Source organism: Molossus molossus, unplaced genomic scaffold (assembly GCF_014108415.1).
Source record: "Molossus molossus isolate mMolMol1 unplaced genomic scaffold, mMolMol1.p scaffold_m16_p_4, whole genome shotgun sequence".
In the NCBI taxonomy this organism is placed as follows: Eukaryota; Metazoa; Chordata; class Mammalia; order Chiroptera; family Molossidae; genus Molossus; species Molossus molossus.
In genome coordinates this window covers 93,508,868-93,525,660 of record NW_023425377.1, presented here as the reverse complement: position 1 = coordinate 93,525,660, position 16,793 = coordinate 93,508,868, and the positions used below count along the sequence as shown (strand labels likewise).

At 35.1% G+C, this 16,793-nt stretch overlaps 1 protein-coding gene across 1 annotated transcript in view; it reads right to left on the bottom strand.

The window, feature by feature from the left end:
- The window catches only part of SPOCK3 (SPARC (osteonectin), cwcv and kazal like domains proteoglycan 3), a 342,954-nt gene that overhangs the window by 178,586 nt on the left and 147,575 nt on the right, over nt 1-16,793 (bottom strand). Inside the window, exon 5 of the mRNA XM_036282120.1 lies at nt 1,852-1,966. Within this exon, the coding sequence (XP_036138013.1) occupies nt 1,852-1,966 (115 nt within the window). The remainder of the gene's footprint in view (nt 1-1,851; nt 1,967-16,793) is intronic.

The window sequence follows — 16,793 nt, the reverse complement described above, 5'->3', positions numbered from 1 at the left end:
AGTTGTGGAAAGAAGACTGTTTGCCCCAGGCCAGGATACTGACTGGAGGTCTTTAGCTATTCTTTGACTTGGGGTCAGGAGGCCAGGGGTGACATGGCAGATGAGCCTATTCAAAAGTGGTAACTGTGGGTTAATGGAAGCCTTTCCCTGGATCTCTGACACTTGTGAAAAACCATGTTTACTTCTGTATGAAGCAATTGACTAGGTCTCTGTAACACAAGTGAGGGATCATACAGAATTCATTTCAACACTATCCTCCTATTGATTTTTCAAGTATAAACCTACTCTCCATCCATCCCCCCATCCATTCTTTCACATACTAATAGTTTAAATGTTTGATGATTGATTAGTAGGAATTCCAAGACATTCAGAAGCCTTTCGGAACCCTAAGGACATAAATAGAAAAATAAAGCTCTGGCCCAGTGTTTTGTTATCCTTTCAAAAGCAACATAGAGGTCATGACTGAGTAGGGATATATTACTGATAACTCTGCTTCACCCTTCTGGGCCTTCCCAAAGTATCTTGACACTAGAGACATGCCATTTCCAAGAGGTCTTTTACACTGTACACGCCCAATCCCTCTCTCCCTCTCCTGCAAGAACATTATTGATATGCCATGACATGATTCTTGTTCCAGGTGAACTCATTTCCAGACCCTCCATCTTGGTTGCCCTGATACTTGAAATCTGACACTACCGACTTGGAATTACGAAATAAAGACTTCTAATCTGCTCAGCATGTAATAAAGGGTTTAATGTGCATGTACCTTTACATTATTAAGGAACAACAAAGAAACAAACATTTGCTGTTTGCTAGATATACTACTTATGTTTATTCTCCAATGTTCTTATGGTCTGTTGGTGAACCTGAATAATATAATTTAGATATAAGTACACTGAAGCCAAAATCTAATTGGTCTCTGAACATACCCGAATAGCGAAATCCCCATGCTCAATTGATGGAAAGCACAACACAAAATAGGTCCATTATCAGAAAGAAGAGCAATTCCCGTAAAGTGGATTCCGTGTCCTAACCAGGATCAAACCCACAGCCCTGGTTCATCAGGACAATGCTCCAACCCACTGAGCTACCCGGCCAGGGCAGAATTCCTTTAAAAGTAATAAAGGGATTGGATACCTGCTTGCTTCAGACAGTTACCCAGTAATTTCACTTTGGGTTGTGGCAAGTTCCAGTCCTCAAACTAGCAGCAGACTTCACAAGCTATTTCTACATTACTGATCCTTCTCCAGTCTTTCTTACAGGAGCAGTGGTTGGTGATCATTATAAAAGATTTTAAAACCCTTTCTTCTCCTCTCCTCTTGCACTTTTGTGTCAGCCTCCAGGGAACAGACTACAAGGACTCCACCAGTACAATGCTTCCATAAAGAAGTGTCCTGAAATGTTCCAGGCCCATATTTTTGTTTTGAGCTTTTTCTCAACTTTTTAACATAAACATCAATAATTTTTTTTTCCCCTTTAACTTTGTTTTCAATTCTCCCCTGAGGGAAATAGAAGTTTGAGTGGGCATAGTAAAAATATTTAGATGGTGCCAAATCTGTACTTGTTCCTTAAACTTGAAAAAGCACAAGCAGGGTAACATACCACTTTAATCCAATCTTCACACAATCCTCTTTATTTATATTATATGCCTAAATTCTATAATCCATAGTAAATCTGACTGATCATGTTTGACCCAAGTGGATAATAATTGCATTAACCAAGGTTCTGAAGCTGTTTCAATACAACTCTGAATAAACACTTAGCAGACATTGCCAAATATTTATACTCTGCAGTTACTCATGCTATAAGGGGTACTGTTCAATCAGTGGGATTTCATTTAACACTGTTTACCTGTGTGTAAGCCTCCGGTGACTAATGCAGACTGCAGTCTGAGAGTCTTGAGCAATGCATACTTTATGGCGACTACATTTCATCTTTAAGCACGGGTCTTTAGCGGGATCTAAAGCTGGAGGGAGGGAGAGAGAGAGAGAGAGAGAGAGAGAGAGAGAGAGAAATTTGTACAAAAATTATTAAAATAAAAATGGAGGTCTCTAATCCCACACACAAGTTGATCCAGGAATTTATATAGCATTTAACTATAAATTGTCTTCACATTCTTTTTCTATTAAGCGATATTTCTGCTTCTAGTCACATAACTCAGAATGAACACATAGTTGCACTTCAGTCTCATTAATTCTATTCAGAAGTTAAAATGCACATACCCCTATGATCAATGTGTAATCAAGACAGGAACTTGAACACCAAAACTTCTTATAGTTGCTACTGCCTCCTAAGCAGTAAGGTGGAGAAATAAAATTGGGTTATGCTACTGTAATACTTCTGTCAGTGGAGAATTATAACTTATACTTTCCTTAGCTAGATGCAGGTAGGTAGAAAAAATGGATGAGACCCAGGGAGATGTTATGGGCACTAATGAGATTTTTGATATCCAAGAAAAGTCTAAGAGCTCTACTTGGGGACTGGCTGGGTTGTATCATTTGCAACTGGTAAGTTGCATTTTTATTTTTCAATCATTTGTGTCAGACACTTGAACTGCCATTTATCCAGATAAAAGCTCGGTCTTGGTGATTGCCAACACAAAGACTATGTGATATTTTAAAAAACAGTTTTATTGAGATATAATTTGCATACTACACAATTTATTCTTTTACTGTTCAAAATTCACTGGTTTTTAGTATATTCACAGTTTTGATACTATTATCATAATCAATTAAGAACATGTTTACACCTCAAAAAATGACCATAGCCTTTAGTTATCACCCCCATTTCCCCCAATTCCCTCACAACAATTGATACTAGGCACCCTCTAATTTAATTTCTGTCTCTACAGATTTGCCTATGCTGCACATTTCATATAAATAGAGTCATACAAAATGTGGTCTTTTGTGACTGGCTTCCTTCATTTGGAACAATGTTTTCTTTCAAGGTCTACCCATGTTGTAGCATGCATCATTACTCTAGTCTTTCTTTTTTTTTTTTCTTTTTTTTTTTTAATCCTTGCCTGAGGACATTTTTCCATTGTTGTTCAGATAGAGTGTGAGGGAGAGGAGGAGGAGGAGGATGAGGAGGAGGAAAGAAGGAAGGAAGGAAGGAAGGAAGGAAGGAAGGAAGGAAGGAAGGAAGGAAGGAAGGAAGGAAGGTCACAATGAAAGGGATACATTGATTGGTTGGCTTCGGAGGATTCCAACCAGGGCCGGGGACCAATCGTAAACGAGTTACATGCCCTTGGCCAGAATAGAGCCCGCGACTCATTGGTCCACGGGCTGACACTCTAACTACTGAACCAAACTGGCCAGGGCTACTCTATTCTGTTATGTTGCTGAACATCATTCCATTGTATAAATATGCCACACTTTACTCATTTACGAATTGAAGGGAATTATGGTCGTTTCCTCCTTTAGGTTATTATGAATACTGCTGCTATTGGTAATCACTATTGGTGATGGTTAGTGACATTCTGTTGTCATTTATTTGGGGCAGAAAGTCAGAGAGAGAGTTGGCACAAATAAGAAAAAGACACTGAGCGTCTGGTTTGGGTACATGTCCAAGTGGAGAGAAAGAACCCATGAAAGATGGCAAACTGAAAAGAAAGTTCTAGTGCATGTAGGAAAGTGGAGCTGGGGGGACCAGGAGAATGTGCATTGAGAATACAAAGAAGTATTTGTGGGAGCCCTGGGCTTTCAGTAGACATGAAACATGAATTTGAGCCAATCTTCTTCAGATCTTAAACCTGGGGTAAGCATCTAGGGCACAAGCGTCTAGGACACACATTAAATTTAGCATTAAAATGTGTTAAATTTTAAGTACATTTAGTCACTACCCTAAGTATAGTGAATATACTTTGATAATAAATTCAATAACAAATATATATATATAAACTATATATAAATATATACTTTCTTTAAAAATACAAAGTCTATTTCTGCAAAAAGTCTTATTTGAGATTTCACTTAAGCATGAGATTTAAAATAAAGAATACTTACACATATTGTTTAAAAAGGTAACTAATAGATATATTATAGGATAATAAAACAATCAATATATTAAATACATCTATTTAGAGGACAAATATTTTAATTTCCTCCATAGGAAGAAAATTTTTTTCACAAATAATTATTAGATCGATTATAGCTTTTCTTTATTTCTGAGTAGTTCCAAGATTTAAGATAAGCTACATTAGTTATTTTATTTTCTATAAAATGTTGAATATACTTTTTTCACTATGCAAACACAAATTGCTAAAATGATCTCATTATTATGCTACCATAGCTTCAATTGTCACTAATTAAAAAACTGTCTCATTGAACTATTTCATCTTAGAACAGTACAACACAAAAGAAAAACATTCGATAATTTAGAATGCATGAAAATGTATTGAGCTATTTCTAATTCTTAGTCTATTTTTATTTTTAGTTATTAATATCATTAAAATTACACAATTCTGCCAAACAATTAAATGCCATTACACCTACCACTGTACCGTATATTCATTTCATATTCTCATTGTGAATATAGTTAATCTAGAATACATTATTCTGAAAAAAAAAAGTTTCATTTGAAATAAAACACTACAGTAAACATAAAACTATCATGGTTAATCTAATCTAGTTACACTGATTGCAGACTATGAATAGCTATTTTTAGTTACTTCTTCCAGTTTTCTTTATCTTATACAGGTTACATTAGTTTACAAAAGTTCCATAACTCCTCATACTATATCCACTTAAGAGAAATCACATCTCAAAAATGTGTATATAAAGAGGATATTATCGGAACAAAGATAGCACATGAAAATCAATTTAATGAAATTTTGCATAAAATTCTCCATAAAATATAACATAGAGCAGTAGCAGTATTTGTAAGGAGATGACAAACATAATAAAAAGTAAACATGAGGAATCAAACACAGAGGGTCTGCAATAAGGAAAAGATCATTTTCTGTGCATGTGATTTTTAACCATCTGTATTTTTTAGTAGAACTTACAATGTTGGCAGCTTAAAAACTATAAAACATCACACACTGTAAATACAGATGCCTAAGATTTTATTCTTGAAATCACAACAATAACAGAACCATCTTCCTCTTGGCTGAAGCCCATGGATTAGAATCAATCCTGTATCTTAAAGAGGCCTGGCATAAATTCATCCTCACCCTCTGTTACTATCCTCTTCTTTCCATCTCTTTTAAATTAACAGCTCCTATGCTACTCTGTATTATTTTATTTAACTTTGTCTCAAGTATCCAGTAAAATAACCCCCAGAAAGATTTCAGCTAGTGCATTTACATTCATCTGGTCATCTTCTTATCTTCTCCCATATCTTTCATCATCTGGGGACCTGATACTGTTTTTGTTTTGCTTTAGAAAAAGTCATTCTGAATTTCAAACAATTGCCTTATAAGTTAACCTTTGCATTTCATTGGCGATGTAGGCTTTCCCTCACTCTTTTACCAGAATACTGCTTTTATTTCATCCAGAATTCTCCACTTACTGCAGACCAGGAAAAACTAGGAAGTGTCCAGTCATATCCAGCTGCTAATGGTGGGTCAACAGGAGACAAAGGTGAATGTGGACAGGTATGTCACTAAGAAAGATCTAATTCTTGAAGAGAAATCCCAGTGTAAGGGAACTGAAAAGTAAGAACAGGATGTAGATGGCAGGTCAGGGAAACAAACATGGACAGTGACAGGTGCTGAATTCTCTGTGGAGCAGAGGAATACTCATTAGTATTCATGTTTAGTGCAGGTGGATTTGAAAGAAGAAAACACAGCAGGAGCAGGGAGGAGGGTGACAATAGGGAGAAAAAGAGGGACATCTGTAATAAAAAAAAATTTTTTGAGAAAAATTAATAAGTAAAAAAAGAAAAATCACAAAATACTTTATTATTCCACAGTAGAGGAATTGTCAATAAAGTGCAAAAATGCTGAACTTCAGACAAAAAGAAGAAAAGACAAAAAGACTTAAATGTGACTCATGAATCCATAAAAATCCTAGAGGAGACTGTGGGCAACAAAATCTCAGACATCATACGCAGCAGAATTTTTACTGACACATCACCTAAGGCAATAGAAGCAAAGGAGAAAATGAACACATGGGACTACATCAAACTCAAAAGCTTCTGCACAGCGAAAGATACAATCATCAAAACGGAAAGGCTACCCACTGTATGGGAGAGCATAATTGCCAATGATATATCGGATAAGGGGTTAATTTCCAATACATATAGAGTGCTCATACAACACCACAAAAGGAAGACAAAGAATCCAATTAAAAAATGGGCAGAGGAACTAAATAGACACCTCTCCAAACAGGACATCCAAATGGCTAAGAAACATATGAAGAAATGCTCATCATCACTAATCATCAGAGAGATGCAAATCAAAACAACAATGAGGTATCACCTCACACCTGTCAGAATGGCTGCCATCAACAAATCATCAAACAACAAGTGTTGGCGTGGGTGTGGAGAAAAGGGGACTCTAGTATACTGCTGGTGGGAATGCAGACTGGTGCAGCCACTATGGAAAACAATATGGTGTCACCTCAAAAAATTAAAAATTGATCTTCCATTTGACCCAGTGATCCCACTTCTAGGAATATACCCTAAACATAAAACACCAATAAGAAAGAATATATGTACCCCCATCTTTGTAGCAGTACTATTTACAATCGCTAAGATCTGGAAACAGCCCAAGTGCCCATCAGTAGACGAATGGATCAAAAAGCTGTGGTACATATACACAATGGAGTACTATGCAGTGGTAAGAAGGAAAGATCTCTTATCCTTTGAGACTACATGGAGGGACCTGGAAAGTATCATCCTAAGTGAAACAAGCCAAACAGAGAAAGACAAATTTCATATGATCTCACTTATTTGTGGAATATAATGAACATAACAGTTTGAGGAATGGGGTAGTCCCAGAGACGGGGAAGCGGGGTACAGACTGACAATCCCCTAAGGAGTGGGGAGGTGGGGGAGGGATGAACCACAGAACTTACACGCATGTATGCATGAACAGTGGACATGGACAACAATCTGGGGAAGGGGCAGGGAGGGGAGGGGGAGGGGGGAATCAGTGGGGGAAAAAGGAGAATCATCTGTAACAAAAATTAATCAATAAAAAATAAAAAATAAAAATAAATAAATAAAAAAAGAAGAAAAGACAAAAAGTGGCGTCGCTAAGTTGAAAAGACAGATATTGTTAGTAACAAGAACTGAAATAAACTTCACCAGGAAAGATGGAAACTCCTGCACAAACTCACTTCTGAATTTTTACTGTGTTTTTTTTTACAGGAAGCTTAGATTTTAGAAGAACCACCAAATCCTAATGATTCTAGGTTAAAGCATTCTTAAATCATGACGTATATTATTTTTGATGGAGTTAATGATGAACCAGTTACTATAGCTCATCCAATGCCAGAGAAAAGATTTCTTCGATACTTGACTAGTATAAAAGAAACTTAACTTTCCCAATACTGACACAGACTTTTCAAAGACCAGTGTAGTCCAGACTAATCATCTCCATGCAGCATGTTAGGTTCAGCTATAAAATTACAAATTTGGACTAGATGATCTCCACATTCACACTGTGGTCTCAAAGTGAATTAACCCATTTTAGCATACATTTTTGGCACCAGGTATCTTACATGATTTGGACACTTCCCTCAACAGACTCAACATGTTATTAGAAGAGAGATGTGCAAATAGACAATTAGAAAAAATTGAGTGGGAATTATATACTTGTGTGCATATATTTAGCTATGTGGAAATACACATACACACAGATGAAGGGATCATATAATGATAAATGGGGGATCATTAGAATGAGTGAAAGCGTAGGTAGGTTTTGAAACATAGTGAACACATTGAAAGAAAACTCCAGTATAAGGAGACGGTATGAATAGCATAAAAGTATGAACAGGATGCCCTATCCCTGGAATGACAGAAAGTTCAATGAAAACACACACAATGTGCAAGCTGCCCGAAAGTTTTATGAAAAAACACTGATGGAAACCTTTTAACCTGGGGAGTTTTGCCTCATAGGTAATGCCGTGTCATTGAACAATGTTAAGTTGGAAAGTGGCATAATTAGGTTTGTTTGGTAGAATGATGGCACACAAGAATTTGGAGAGGCTCTGAAGAATATATGATCAAGACAGGGAAACTAAATGTCAGCAACAGAAAAGTAAGAATGTGCTGTAAGGAAATTCAGCATGAAGACCAGCATGGGAACAATGATGACTACAGAGCAGAAAAGGGAGATATTTTGAGAGTCAAATACTGGTCTGTTTGAATAGGTACACTGAGGCAACAACACAGGAATCAACTGGATTACCTTCCAGCTCCTCACGTCCACCATTTTAGAATCTTTTCTGATATTAATATTGATATAACTGATTTTCTTTTTATTAGTATTTGCCTGGCGACCCCCCCCCCCAGTTCCTTTATTTTAATGTTTAACTTTTATATTTTATGAGCAGTCTTTAAGAACCCTTAGGGTAGATTTAGAATTCCAATTTATCCCTATTTCTGTTTCATCTATTACAATTTTTTTTTATAACTTAGATTCTTCTATCGCTTTATTTTGTGCTTTCTATTTTGCAATGTTTCGTTTCTTTTCTTTTCTTTTTTCTTTTTCCCTTCCTCTTTCCCACCTCCTAGTGTATTGATTGTATTTGATTTAGTACCTTTTCCCTTTCTGCTAGTTGGGAAATTCTGAAATCTCTCTCAGTAATTTCCTTTAGATGTTTACATGCAGGGCTGGCAAAGATGAATGGATGTAAGAATAAAATAAGACATTTATCCTCCTTCTGAAGAGTATTAGGATCTTAGAACACATTTACATCAAATCTGTGACATTCAAATTGCTCACCATTTTCAATGAGTTTCACCTGCCTTTGACTTTACCACCCCCACCCTGCAAATCAGTCATTATTTCTGTTCTTTTTCTGACATAGCTCATTTAAAAAAATAAAACTGACCAACATTTTTGTCCATCATTTCTTCTTGCAGTTCACTTTTCCTTTTGGTTCTCTTGTATAATTTCCTACAATTTGCTGAAGTATTTCCTTTTATACTTTTTATTCAATATGTGCCATTTGTGCTATAATTTTGATAAATGTTTTCTGAATGATCTTTATTTTCCAATCACTTTTAAAGGATAATTTAGCTGTGTCTAGAATTTTTATTTGATAACTATTTTTTTCCTAACCACAGTGAAGTTATTGTTTCATGTTTTTTTTTGCCATTAGATGCTGCTAATTCATAAGTCTGTCATCATTTTATAGCCCTCTGTAAGTAATCAACCTTTACTTGCTGGATATTACAATATTTTCTTATCATCAAGATTTTGTGCTGTGTAATGTTTATCTCCAACTATGATGGCAAACACATAAGCAAATACGCCCTTTTCTTTGAATTTTAATTAATAACAAAATACATTTATGTGATGAAAAAACTCTTTAGCATTGGAAAAATCTCAAGAAAACAACTGAGTTGGATATTCACTGTGATTTAAGAGCAGGTGAACTTTGCTATTATTGAGAGTTGGGTTTCCATTTTGACAAAATTACAACCGTACTAAATAGTAAAGTCAAAGTCTATGTCAGCATTCACTTGGAAAATGTCTCTTTATGCTTAACCGTGTACACTCATCTAAACTAAACTGACCAGACCGTAGCCAGGTGATTCTGTTGGTTGGTGTGTCATTGGGGTCTTATGGGAGGCAACCTATTAATGTTTCTCTCTCTTTTTTTCTCCCTCTAAAAACCAATAAAAACATATCCTTGGGTGAGGATTAAAAAAAATATGAAGTGACCAGTACCTCAAACATGATTATACAAACCTTCTTAATGGTTTGACAATGAAGCATCAAATATGCTTTTGTTGTAGCTCAACCAACAGTTCATTTCACTATAACTCTAGTCTAAAAAAGTATAGAAAGAACAGGTTTTTGAGGGAATTTTTTAAAACTTGCCAGATGTTATAATGAAAGACTGTGCAAGTGAGCAGCATGGAAAATAGAGCTAATGCCTGATAGTTAATTAGACTTTGACAGCCAATTTCGTGGTGCTAAATGTGATTAAATGTGGCTGCAAGTCTTTGGAGTGACTTTCTTAGTTTCTAACCTTAATATTACTTCAATTATATAAAATCCGTTAACTCTAACTCTGGTCTCCTTATTACAAACATTAAAGGTGGTCTACAAAATTAGAAGATTCATGTGCAATTAATAAATTAATTTAGCTTATAATAAATATTTATCAAAATACCATAGTATTCATTTCAATACTGTCTTATCTTATAAAGGTCTATTAAATGTATCTAATTACTACATTAATAAATCACTAACAAAAACTCTAGATATTATTACAATGCAGTCTTTCACCCTCCAGTTGTTCTACTCTAGTTAAAAGATTGATGAATATTAAAATACCATTGTCTCCCATTCTTTACCATTGTTTTCCTTTATCAGTACATAGTTCCTTCCAAATTTTCTAAAGTGATAATTGCTAATAGTTTCTTTTATAAAATAGATGCACTCCAGCAAAATTGATTATGTGTAAAAACTTATTATTATTACTGGTTTCTGTTTTTTAAATCTATTGTTTGATATATAAAGACGACGCTATGTAATCCCTATCGTAAAGATTTATATTTGGAATTCTCTTTCCAATACTAGAGTGAATTATACCTATGATTAAATCAACACTTGTTAAAAGGCTGCCTGAAATAGATTCATAAAGAAAAGCTACACTGTGGAATTCCATTTGGCCATTATCCTTTCTATTTGTATTGATGGCTATTAAAGTCCCACAAATCTCTTTTCTTGCCATGCGGCTCTTCCACCCACCCTGGTGGAGGAACTCTGGTCCCCTTTGAGTGACACTCTGCCTTTCTTAGCCTTCTCTCAGGCACAGAATGATCTCCATGCAAACAATCCACTGACTAAACTCACCATGACCCTCAATAAGCTCTTTTTAAAATCACTGCCTATTTAATAATAAAAGTGATGATTTCCATTACTCTTTCTAAAAGAACAATGAAGCTAATCTTTAAAAGACCAAACCAAGCCTTCTACGCATATACATGCTACCTCTGAGATGTGTCCAACATCACTACCGTTAGAGAGCTCACACACACACAAGCGTGTTTCTCTTTCCTTTATGTTTCTATCTCTCTCTCCCTTCCTCTTGCTCTAAACATCAATAAAAACATAAAATAAAATAGAACAAAGAAACCAGAAACATGCAACATTAGGTAAATCTCAAAAACATTATACCGAACAAAAACAGCAGATATGAGACTACATGGCGTAGTTTCATTTAAGTCAAGTTTTAGAACAAGCTAACCTAAATTGAAGTGGAAGAAATAAGAACAGCTTAGAACACTGTAGGTGGGTTGGGGAGTAGAAAATTGTAGGGGTGTGTGTGGGGGGGTGAGTGGGGCACAGCAGTCAGTGTGAGGAATTCCTGAAGTGACAGAAGTGTTCTTCAACTTAATTAAAGCAGTGTTAATTCAATTATCTGCACCCACCAAAATGTACATGTACAGTACTACCTTTTATTATATAAAAATTATGCAACAATAAAAAGACAATACTTCTTTTTTCTGACACATTTTAAAATCTCAGTTCTCTGTAAGAATATTTAAGCATTCTCAATCACCCACCTTAAGGGAGCAAAGCATACAATAAAAAATCAGATGACAAAGTTCACCATCAAAATTTAGATACTGCAAATCAATTTTTCTCCATCAATGGAGTATATTCTTTTGTAAGGTAAATATGGCATACTGCAGACAGGTAAGATGTATGAAAAAGGAGAAATAATAGGAAAGAAAATGCAGAACTGGATTTCACTTTTTCAACTCTGTCTTCAATACTGTTGGCAAGATCTATAAAAGTCATTGGGTGTAGTAACTACGGGAATTTGCATGTCCAGTCAATGAAGAAAGGTTTTACCTATCTACAGTCCTTCAAAACTAAGCCTGTTTTATAGAACCAATGACAATATTGGCTGAAGTAACAAGTTAATAGAATTTATAACTAAAAATATTTTTAATATAGTCATCTTCAGAACCTAGTTTATGAGTTAGGGCTTCTTAAATGTTTGTCAAATACTCCTTCTTTCAGAAGATTGATGTCGCCTAAACAGAACTGTAATGGAAACAATAACCGACTATCTTAGCAGAGCAATGATGATCATCACCCTGACAGGTAAGTGAGTCTTATGGATCTGTCTTAGCTTTTAGTTTGTCATTTCCAGTGAATATCATTGCTTATGGGGAAAAAAAACCCTTGGAAGTACTGACCTAACTGTTGTTAAATGATGGTTTCATCGACTGCCACCTACTTAGGTGTGATTAGATTAAACCTACTTTGCCTGGATAACTAAATCAGATGATAAATGCATTCTCTGATGCTCACAGCCCTTTGGGTCAAACACTGGAAATTTTTGTTGACTAAGGTGTTTATCCAATCTCCAAAACATTAAAAAAGTATTTGTAGTCAGTTTTGAAGGTCGTGAATTGATAATGCAATAGGACCCAATGAGACCTGATTAAATCATCACAGCCAATTGAATTCTAGTGACTGATGGAAGAGATGGCAGCGTATCACATTCCAAACATGAGGGGGCAGCAGAGATGAGTGGCTATAAGGTTAACTCTAGGACTACTTTTCTATATGAAATATTACAAGTATAGTTTTCTGACTGAGCTGTTAGAAAGTAAAAAAGAACACCACTAGAACAATACCATATAACAAGAATGACAATGGAACTGAAATGGAAAATTCTAAAGAATCTCAGGATTGATAAATGAGGAGATAGGACTGAAGTGGGTACAATGTTTCTGTATATTGCTGTTCAACTTTGAAACATATATAAAAAATAAAATATTTCAAAAATTGTTCATTTGTGTTCACTCTTTCCTTTTGGAGTACAAAACCTTTACTCAACACTATATAATTTTCCTATAAAGAAAGTAGAATATGTCACTGTGAGATGGAAGAGGAAGCAGCTAGAAAAATTTCAATTTGCAAATTTAAATAGGTTGGAAGAAAACAGCTGGGAAAAGTGCTTTCCAGATTCCAGTTACAGCATCGCTGGCCTTACTTAAGCATATTAACTATAAGTCTGAGACTAAGATCATAGGGTTATCCTGTGGTGTGGAATGGATCTCTTTTAGACTAACCATGTAGTAGGGAAAAGTTATGAAACATGGGAGAAAAATAATCATGGAAACTACAAATTCTCAGAAAACTTTCAGAGTTGTAGTAAATGATCAAACTTATGGACTCTGTGATATTTTTTCTACTTATTACAGATATCTATAATTATAATTATATATCTATTATATAAAATATTAAATGTGTAAAATTATATAGTATGTGATATACTTTTATCTTTTGCATACCACTATATTACAGGTCTTATATATTCTAATATGTATAGTTTTCAATATTAAGTTATTTGCATTTAGTTTTTAATCCTACAATTTTTAACAATCAATCATGTATTCTTCAAATCTTTGTAACTATCAACATCAAAGATATTTATTTATACAATATCAAAACACACATGTTATAGACTACTAGCCATTCTCCAAATTCTGTTTCTTTCTCTCATTTAACCACATTCTCTGACTCTTTCTACTCAGTAGTTGAAACATGTGACTGAATCAGTAGAACGTAAAGAAATGTAATATGTACCAACTTCATATTTCTGTTATAGAAAAGAAAAAGGTGTGATGGTGGAATAAGCTGGCATGCATCAGTTTCTTAGAGTCAGAATGAAAAAGGGGGGAAAGTAAATTCCAAATCCTAATTGAAAGTATCTCACAGTCTATTACATTCATTAAACTAGGTGACTATTCCTGAGCATAAAAATGAAGTAGGATTTGTTAACTTGGGTTGTACATTAAACCCAGATTAATAAAATATTATAATCCTTTGCAGTTAATGAAGTGTAGATTGTAAGAATTTCAGAACTTGAAAAAAGAAAATTAATCTTGAAACAAAAAGTTCAGACCCCCCCCAAAATTGATTTTTGAAATAATAATTTTTAGGGCAAATATCTACTGTTTCAAAACAGAAAAAAATAACATGTACTTATTTACTAAATTTTTATTTAAGTCATCTTAAATAATTTACTTATAAAGAAAGTCAGCTAATTCAATTGCTGCCATTTCTTGCTAGTTGGTCCTGATTAGAGAAAAATGTTGGGGGGGGGGGACAATTATAGTAAAGTCTGTGATAGTTCAGCCATCAATCCTCTGAATGTAGATATAAACAGTGGCAATCAATATGTTCTTACTTCCTCTCAGTCAAGTTCTCAAGAGTGGGTACTCAAAATTCTTACCTAGGGACTGTAACTTAGGCAAGGGAGCCTAAGCCAGGAAATGACAGGAAGCAGGTGAGTTCCCATATCCCCACTATTCGCCCAGCTCAGTTTCTTAAGACTGGACTGGCGAGGTTGGCACCTTCCACCTGGGAGATTCATAGAATTACACTCATTGTCCTAGTAGTTGCAAGCCACATGATGCAGAATGATCCGTAACTCTACAGAGATAAGTCAAACAGCCACCACCAGGTGACACCAAAGAGCAACCCAAAAGAAGGTTCATTTTGGATGGCACAAATGAACCCAAGGAGCTCCCAAAGAACTAGACATACAGACATGCCTAGACAATTTCTGACAACAGTGCAAAATAGTCATTTAAACTGCTTAATTTTTTGGACCCCACTCATCAATCAATGAGGTTTTAACATGTATAATAAAAAACAGTACCTGGAGCATTACAGCACTATCTCTGTAAGTTATTCATTTGCTTGCCAAAGAATAGGAGATAAACACTGCAGAAGTTCTGAGACTTGTCATATTGGTCAAGTTTATAGGACTTCCATTACTTTGGAGCACAGTGTGATATTCCCACATCATGTGTTGCTCCTATTCATGCACTGAATAACCCACAAAGCTGTTTGTCTAGGTTGAGTCTACAGGAAAAGAAGGATCCAAACCAGGTCTGGGTTAAGACACAAGCAGCCTGGCAAGTGTCTTGTGTCCAAATAGGAGACCAAATAGGAGAATGACAGTCCCAAACCCTAAGACTTTCATTTGAGGCAAATGTTCTTTTGTTGTCAAATATTATTAACTTGAAAAATAATCTCTAGCTTATCTCCAAAGCCTGACCAGGGGAAACTAAGTAACTAGATAGCCCAATTGGCCCATTATAACTGGGTGATATGTAATGTGTAGCAACCTTCCATTATTAAATACAAATTGTATGTATAAAAACACATCCAAATATATCTGTATAACAAATACACTGAGTGAGTGGATGACTCAGACACCCATGGTACACGGTCTTATTGCTATGTCAAATTTTCTTTAACCCACTACTATAGCCTCAGGTGATGATAAAAAAATTAGATCAAAACCATAGCCCAGGTTTACGGATAAGTCAGAAATGAATCCCACCGTGTTATGGTCCTATTCATGGATAATCCTGAAATACGGTGATAGAGGTAAATTACATTAGGTAGAGTGCAGGGAAGTATACTGCATCATCTACTTTACAAAGGAGGAGAGATGACTTGAGACAGACACTCAATCATGGGCCGTGGCTAATATGCCAGCTGTCTGGTGATGTATGTGGAAAGAACAAGGCTGAATGAATGGGGACAAGAGGTCAGTGGAAGAGACCTGGATAGTCCTCTAGGAATAAACAAAGAGTGAGTAGATAGTTGTGTTCCATATAAATGCCACCCAGAGGGAGCCCTCAATCCTATGATATTAGTCAGCTCTTTCTCTAGTTCTCCCAAGATTTTTTTCTCTATCCTTCCCACTTATATTTTTCAAGAATTCCATGTACAAAATGGCCATGCTTACAGGCATAAAGACTATATACAGAACAATTTTCTTGACTCAAGTCTCCCCTCAACCCCATGACATGCCGGGAGAAACCTTACACTTACCCCTTGTTTTTAAATAGTAATCTTACTTCTTAAATAAAGTTCTATGCAAGGACGATTTGAGTCCATTGCTCCAATAAGTTGAACTGCTGACCATCTCTGCAGAATGTCAGCCCTAAAGTCCAATGGCCTACAAATCCAACCAGGCTTATTGCTCCAGTATCACCCATGAGATATTTGTCCTGTGTTGATGAGATCTTTTTTTCATGTTATTTATAATATATCTTTGAAGAATAATTAACAAATTAAATTGAAAAGGTAAACTTTACCAGAAGTTAATTAATTTTAATTTAATCTTTACCTTAATGTTAAGATAAATTCATAAACATTTATATTCAAATTAATAGCATTCAATTAATAAAATCTGCTCTAATAATATTTTCATATTTATCAAGTCTACTCAATTAAAAAGATAAGATGAATAAAATAAATATATTTATTATGTAAATACTATAAATTATTTTATTATATGATGAGGTACTTTAGTAAAGGGATATTCACTTTTGCTGAGAACAAAGAGAATAAATCTACTTTATTATTAATTACATTCAGCAAAAATATTACTAAAAGATTTTATTCTCTAACAATACAAAGTCATAAAAATCACAGTTTCTGTGATCAAAGTATTTAGGAAAATTACAATATAAATGGTATTAGTGATGAATGACTCACCACAAAAACCACATACTGGTAAGAGAAAGTGTGACAAACAAGAGCGAGAGGCATTTAATTCACAGAACTGAAACTTTAGTCTGGAGATGTCTGCTCACCTCCTTTGGATTATGGAATTGAGCAAAGA